A 7,527-nucleotide genomic window follows, 5' to 3' on the forward strand; every position below is an offset into this window, starting at 1 on the left:
ATACCTATAAGCAATAAAAAAAATCAACTTTCTATATACTACCTTCGGTCCTAATTATAAGAGCTAATTGACTAATTTGAGGAGATTAAGAAAGAAGTTAAATTAGTTATTTGTAATAAATATGTGTTGTCTTTCCTAAAATATCATTGTTAATTAAGTGTATTGGCTATAACTACCATTGTTAGGAGAACTATCTTGAAAAAAAATACATAAATATGAGAGACAAAGTAGATTGAGGTCTTATATTTAGGACCAAAATAAAAATCAAATAAGGTTTTATATTAAGAACCGGAGGTAATAGAATATATGAATGGTAAGTGGTAGAATTCTTTCGACTGTATCTGCTCCATGGACAAAAACGAGTAATTTAATCTTCAATTATTTGTTTAATTTAAAGGACAAGAAGAGCCCCTACCACGTGCATTTTTCAAAACATCGGCATTTTTCTGGCCAACAACAACAATATATGTTAAATCACTCTAACTAGAAAACAAAGTCAAATTAACTGCCTAACGTTTTGTCTCCAAATGCATGTCCCAAGGACTACGACATATACATGAATAATTTCTATATAAACATACAACGGATCAGATCGAAGCTCTAAAAAGCTGCAACAATTCATATGGAGCTTGATGAGAATGAAAATAAGAACATTAATAACATTCTCTCAAGGAACGATTCTGTGGGATTCTCTGACTTTCGATGTAACGAAGGAGTGCCATTCCAATGGGAAATGCAACCTGGAATCCCAAAACATCCTCAGCAGCAACAAAACATTATTCCTCCATTGACGCCACCACCTGCGATTCTCAGCTCCAACCTTCCTTGGCCTTCTATTTCGGATCATTCACAGTTCTCCAAGCCTTCTTCTTCTTCCTCCTCGTCTTCTTCAAACTGGTCTACCAGGTTTCGATTTTGGAAGAGAAAAGCTATCGTAATACTCATCAAGAAACAGACCCGTAGGAGTAAGAATGTCGTCAGAGAAGGCTCACAAGAATATGGTGATAGTTTCGATGCATTTGCAGGAGTAAAGAGCTTGTCTGATCGTGAATCTGTGGCTATGTCTTTGCCCTTTGATTCGAGCTTGTCTTCTTCTTCTTCAAGTCGCTCACAGAGTCCTATCAGAGGAATATATGGGAAGCCTTTGAGTTGCTTTCCAGTGTATGTGAGCAAATTCCATGTTTCTTTTGCGAGGCGAGATTGATGTTATCATACTTCTCATACGTTTCTTTTATTTTGTGGGGAAGCGTTGGATGAAATATGATACGTTATTATTTGTGGTTTATAAATATTTATTTTATGAACTTGCTCTAAGTTCTAATATTAGGGAAAATAACATGCGTACATTTAACTTGAAAGAGACTATATGACATCTCAGTGCTTTGAATACATCCATTTACCACTAATTCTTGAGATTTCTAAGGTAATAAAATGTTGATAATTTTATTATAAGGTATCCAAACGTCATTCTCCCTTCAATCATGTTACGTCCAGTTCCGGTACTTAATTAAGAACTAAATAATTAATTTAAAGAGATTGAAAAAATTAATTAAGGAGGTGTTTAGATAGAATCAAAACCATGATTTTAAAAGTATTTTTACGGTATACGAAGCAAATATGTAGAGGAGTTTGTCTTATTTTGCAGAAAAGTGCTTCTGAGAAGCACTTTTCGGTGCTTCCAAACACCCTTTAAATTGGTTATTTGTAATAAAGGTTTGTCAATTTTTCTAAACTTCCCCATATTATATATTGGTTATTACTTAAATACTGTTAGTTATGCTTTATATTCATAGCATTTTCACTTTTATAATATTTCTGCAGATTTTCTTAGTTTCAAGTCTATTATACGTACTACATACTTAAAAAGGTTTATCATTTGGTCTGCAGTGGTCAGGAACGATTACTCTATACTTTTGGTAGATATATGCTCCTTCAGTCAAAAAGGAAAGAGTAGTTATAAAGCTTGTGATAACGATAAAATTATAAAAGGGATAGCAATTGTATCAGTTATTTTGATGTAATCCTATACTAATTTTACAGTATATATTTTTACATCATTTTCATCCAACTAAACATATAAATAAAATAATATTTAATTTTTTTATTTTAGACCAAACTAGACAAATAGATCACATAAATTGCGCCAAATATAAAAGATAGTCTCACGATTTGTGACTCACTGTACAGATTTTAGTTGAATTGAATATATTGATTCGTAATTCCGTCTATTCACATCATTATTTCTTTTTTATGTTTATACCTAAAAACCAAACATAATCCTTTGTGTTTTATAAAAGCTTGGAAAAATGAATCAAATTATTTGCTCATCAATCATGAATAATATATTAGAAAAGTTTTTGCGATCGATACAGATGTTAATTCTGTGTATTATACATGACATTTTTGTCTGTTTCTTTAAAATTGGCAAAAAAAAAAATATAAAAAGGAGTATCCAAAATCCAGAGAGTCTCCCTCTTACCAGAACTTGCAGTAGCAATATAAAACGTTTAAGCATCCAAAATGAAATGCTATTAAATTTGATTGTAATACTTGTGACACATGAATATCTTTTCTTCTCTAAGCAGTTCCAAAGATGCGATAACATTAATTAATTACAACATACTAATAATTACAACGATATTACACCTTACACCTCAGCCTCGGGGTGGGCTTTGTCAACACAATCAAGGGCAACATTGGTTAGTTACACATTCTGATAGTGTTGACTTGATTAATCGTGTGTCAATAACTAAACTAGCGGCCACAGCATTCCTAGTTGCACACTGCCTGCAAATGAAGAAGCAACAACATCACAACGCAGTAACCAGTAGCACAATATGAGGTGCAATAGCAGTAACAACTTTTAATCTTATGAGGGTGAAGCATCTTTCAGTCTTATTGAACTATTGGAACTTAGGTTGATTTGTAAGACTGAAAGATGCTTCACCCTCATAAGATTACGGTAACTTAGGTTGATTTGCAACTTCACATCAAATAAATCTCACCCTAAAGAGAAAAAAGCATACACTTGCACAAATACATACCTCAGCAGGTGATGAGATGACCGATTGCCTGAAAAATTACATAATCGGCTCAATTACTTGGAGAAATGTATAAATATAAGCAGTGCTTAACAAATCCGAAGCATAATGTAAGTACCTTGGCCTCTCAGACTTGGCAAGATGTTTAGACATTATGGAAGCCTGAAGTATAACACATTATCAAATCAGCTTTTAAATAAATATGCATCATCAAATAAACACAAACTGAGGTCTGCAAGAAATAAATTGCCAAACAGCTAGCTCAGAGAGTAGACAGCTCAAAAGGAAACCTTGTTTAATCTGATCCAGGACAACATTGCAAATGCCCCCCCACCCCCAAAAAAAATAAAAATAAAAAAAAATAAAAAAAATCTGGACAAGTGATTGACTTGAACCTATCCTGCAATATCTAAAGGGAAAACCATTACCTGCTCCTGTATGATGCTCCTCGCTTCAACAAGTTGAGCTTCAAGCTCTAGTTCCCTCTCAGTTGCTTCTGAGGAAACTTCTGCTCCTTTCTGAGCATCTTGCAACTGAACCATTCGCTCCTTCATATTTCAAGGCCATTAGCGACCCAAAACCATTCGTCTATGAAAATACTCTGGTGCATAGAGATATTAAACAGATACCTTTATGGAAGACATCTTGTTACGAAGGCTTTCTTCTATTTTATCTCTGGCCATGTGAAAAGGTAGGTCGAAGACATCCTGCAGAGAGCAAACCCAATTATTTCATACAATAGTTTTCAATTGGGAAGGAAGTATTTGAAAAGTAAAAAGCCTCCATACCGTCCTCCCAACCAATGGAGATCGTGAAGGATCACTTTCACCTCTTTCATCGGCAGTAAGCGATTGCTTTGATGGCCCATTAGGAGCATTTAAGAACTCACGCATGTCCCCCTGGAAGCAGGTCACTTCTAAATCTCAGAATCATAGGCAGAAAGCTACATGCCGAAAGGCAGCTACTAAAATCTCAAAATGAAACCCGGAAACAAAATGCTGAATTTCAAATCCATAATTAGATGGATAAAATGTTAATGGCCCGCCTACTTGTAAACATATCATCACGCAGGAAAGCATTATAAAGCTATTCTTTGCAGATAAAGAAAGACAGGTTTCCTTTTCCATATCCATCTTTAACGTAATAAGCTGGTGGACAGTTACAGCAAGACCATTGTCCCAACTCCACCATATCAAAAGTTGCCACAATCATTCAACAGTTTAGCACTACGTTATTCATTAGAAGTCAGCAGTCACACGAGCAAAAGCGCCAAGTGTTCATATTTGAAAGGGGCAACTTCATGCTAATTCTGATGGGGCAAGATGTAAAAGAAAAATTGAGGTCAACTTTGTCATCAGCCAAGGGGCGCGCACAGCGATATTCATAGCAAAGAGAATAGGAACAGAGAGTACCTATTATCAAATTGAGGGCAAGGAAAATTTAGAAACAAAAATGCCTGTCACTCTATAATAGGAAATAGAAAATGGATGAAGAATCCAAAACCACATCATAAGTATATTCAACAGAAAATGGCAGCAGGAGCCAGGAGAATCAGATTCATAATTTGTCTTGAAGATATTGGACCAATTAACAATATCAATCAATAAACAATGGCCAACCTGCATTGATCTTAGCAAGGCTCTTAAATCAGCATTCTCAGCCACTAGTCCTTGATTTTTCGCTTCATAAGCATCCACCTTAGAATATGTTGAACAATATGTCAGAGATAATCAATGACCAAATATACTAAAAGCTATAACGACAGGGTCAGAGCATATTACAATCTTTTTATAAAAATCATTGTCTGCCTTCTTCCCATTCCACGTTCCACGCTGCCTCCCTTCTTTCTGTTTACATAACACACATGTCATAAATAACAAATCAACATGAAAATGAAGGGCTAATGAGCAAAATGAGATTGTTGATACCTGAAGCAAATTCATTATTTCCATGCCTGACCTAGATTCCTTCTTCTTCTCCATCAATACTTGGTTTAACCTCTCTTGTAACTTTATGTATTCTTTTTCCTTCTTCTTCATCTCATGCATTTGCTGAGTTCTTACTTGCTTTGGCAGAATTGACATAATTATTTCAAGTGTCAAATATTTTTCCATTTTCAAATGGTAGTTGCCCAGAAACATGGAGCAAGAAACAATGTAGATCCAGTTTCTAACCTGATTACCGAGAACCATTTTTTGAAATTCATCTCGTTCTTGTTGGAGCTTCTCAATTTGGGCCTTGAGAGCTGCTGTGTTCTTAGCTTCCTGAAAAGGAAGAATTTTCACAGATATTAACATTAAAAAAATGTAGTAGAATTACTTAGCAAAATAGCATATTTTTAAATATTGGCATAACTGGAACACTTTAATTGTCTTAGCATTTTTACATTCGCAATAACATGATCATCATCTATCTAACCGTTCTAGTAATTGTTGCTATCTCCCTGTCTTTGGCTTGCAGCTGTCCTTCAAGTCTCTCAACTTTGGCCTCCAATCTTGATATATCAGATAATAGTCTGCATCGAAAAAGATAAGGGAAAAGGCCTGATCAGATATTCGTGAATTAGGACACTTAGGTGATGTTCTGAACTTCAGATGCTAGTTTTCGACTAGTTCAAACTATCATTGCCTCATTGTGGCCATCCAACACTTTCTTGACCCAAATGCGTCAACAGACCATTGAAAAACAATGTGTTATATAATAGAAGGAAACCAAATACCTGAAAACAAAATACACAAAGATAATAGACCCCTAATACCTTTCAAATTAAAAAGAGCCAGAAAAAGCTGCAAAAGAAGCTAAAAAGGTTTTTCAATCTCGATACTTATCAAAGGCTCATGTATCTAACCTATGCCTTCAAGGATCGGATACGCTAGTGAAGAACTTAATTAATTCAGATGATTGCGTGAACAGTATACTTACCGTTGTCTCTGATCATTAGCAGAATCTCTAAATTCAACATCACGCTGTCTCTGCTGAAGCAAGAAGTAAAGGCAATTGCAAGTCCGTGCTATGGAAACCTACCAAAATAAGCACAGACAAACCGATATTAAAAACCATATCTCTGTTTTTTTTTTCCTCTTGAACCAGAGAACAAGTAGTAAAATCCAAGATCAATTCTCACAGGGTCATTTGCAAAAAGATCCAGAGAAGCTGGAAATCCATACGTAACAAGCGATTGATTCAAGTACTTGGCACAATGCTCCAAATTCCCCGCATCCGCAAATGTGTACTCCCTAGAGAGAGTCGGATTAATTAACGAATAAAATAAAATAAAATCAGAAACCTCAACTTATAAACATACAAACTTAAAACCAAAAATCAAAAACAAAATGCCGAGCCCGGGAGGGTTGGCGCAAAACCCAGAATGGATCAGAAGGGCGCAAACGCAAATGCGCAACGCAAGGCCACACATAGTTAGTATAGAAACCCAGAGAAGAATGAGAGGGGAAAGTGCGACTCACCCCATCGTGAAAGGAGGCTGAGAGTGAGAAGATTGCTGCGGAGAAAGAGAAGAAGGAAAAGTTAGATATGAATGAGGAGGGAGTAGTGTTTACGGGGGATTTTTACCGTAAGATTGAATTCTCCGTCAGCTGATGGCAACGGCATTGATGAGAGCTTCTTCAAGCTTCGGATAAAGAAGCAATGTATGTGCAATCGATCGGAGTCTCCATATGCGACTGTTGGTAGATCTACAAAGCGAGGCGTAATTTGAATTATTGTAGAAAAATATACATAAATTTCGAAGCGGCGAAGTATTATCTGCTGTGGTGGGATCTACGCTCCTGTCTTAGAAGTGTCTTGCAGAAAGGTTTAAATAGTTGACCAGTTTGTAGTTAGGCGAACGTGGCGTTCTTTTATTGCTTGGAAGTATTAGAGAGATATTTGGTGATTCGCAGGTTGCCTAAAATAATGGCGCCAGGTCCCAAGCTCTGCCCGCAGCAGCTCAAATAGGCTTCTAGCCTTTTAGGGCAATTCGGCTCTCGCTTGGAAGCTTATGATCACTTTTGATTGAAAGCTTCAATATTAATATATTACTTCCGGTCATAAAATATCCAACGGGTTTTTGGCAATATCAATATTACTCCTTTTTTTTTTGCCAGCAATGTCAATATTACTCGTTATATTTTGAAAAATATCATTTTTTATAAAGCACAGTTAACTAATTCATCCATACTCAACAGATATAGTTAAAAGCAGTTGAAATTAATAATTAGTAATTAAATTAGAAATGTAAGCTTTTTTTTTAACAAAAACAAATACCTATTTGTGTAATTGACTAATTACTAATTAGTTATTCTTTAAGATACTCTCATTAGTGAGGGTAAAAAAATCGTAAGAATTATCTTAAATAAGAGATTGTTATTTCTCATGAACACGATTAAGATAACCCTCTTCTAGAATTTTTTTTTCAATTGTTTTAATTTATTGAATGGAAAAATGAAAAGAAAAATATAGAAAAAAACTATAGTTATGACGTGGAAAT

At 35.2% G+C, this 7,527-nt stretch overlaps 2 protein-coding genes across 2 annotated transcripts; one reads left to right on the forward strand and one right to left on the reverse strand.

Annotated features, from left to right (window-relative positions):
* The first annotated feature begins 622 nt into the window (after positions 1–622).
* Positions 623–1,296, forward strand: LOC114744863 (uncharacterized). The gene has a single exon (XM_028933000.1). The coding sequence runs from the start codon at positions 623–625 to the stop codon at positions 1,202–1,204; it is 582 nt and encodes a 193-aa protein (XP_028788833.1). The 3' UTR covers positions 1,205–1,296.
* Positions 1,297–2,491: 1,195 nt separating this feature from the next.
* Positions 2,492–6,733, reverse strand: LOC114744876 (afadin- and alpha-actinin-binding protein-like). Its single transcript, XM_028933015.1, has 15 exons — positions 6,612–6,733; positions 6,506–6,540; positions 6,166–6,277; positions 5,964–6,061; positions 5,460–5,556; positions 5,216–5,305; positions 4,970–5,107; positions 4,823–4,888; positions 4,661–4,738; positions 3,830–3,940; positions 3,671–3,748; positions 3,470–3,589; positions 3,160–3,203; positions 3,045–3,072; positions 2,492–2,787 (listed from the first exon to the last, which is right to left on the reverse strand). The coding sequence occupies exons 1-15, from the start codon at positions 6,648–6,650 to the stop codon at positions 2,773–2,775; spliced, it is 1,149 nt and encodes a 382-aa protein (XP_028788848.1). The 5' UTR covers positions 6,651–6,733; the 3' UTR covers positions 2,492–2,772.
* Between the last annotated feature and the right edge of the window lie 794 nt (positions 6,734–7,527).

This window comes from Neltuma alba, unplaced genomic scaffold (assembly GCF_004799145.2).
Source record: "Neltuma alba isolate B1F8T4 unplaced genomic scaffold, ASM479914v2 tig00004466_pilon, whole genome shotgun sequence".
In the NCBI taxonomy this organism is placed as follows: Eukaryota; Viridiplantae; Streptophyta; class Magnoliopsida; order Fabales; family Fabaceae; genus Neltuma; species Neltuma alba.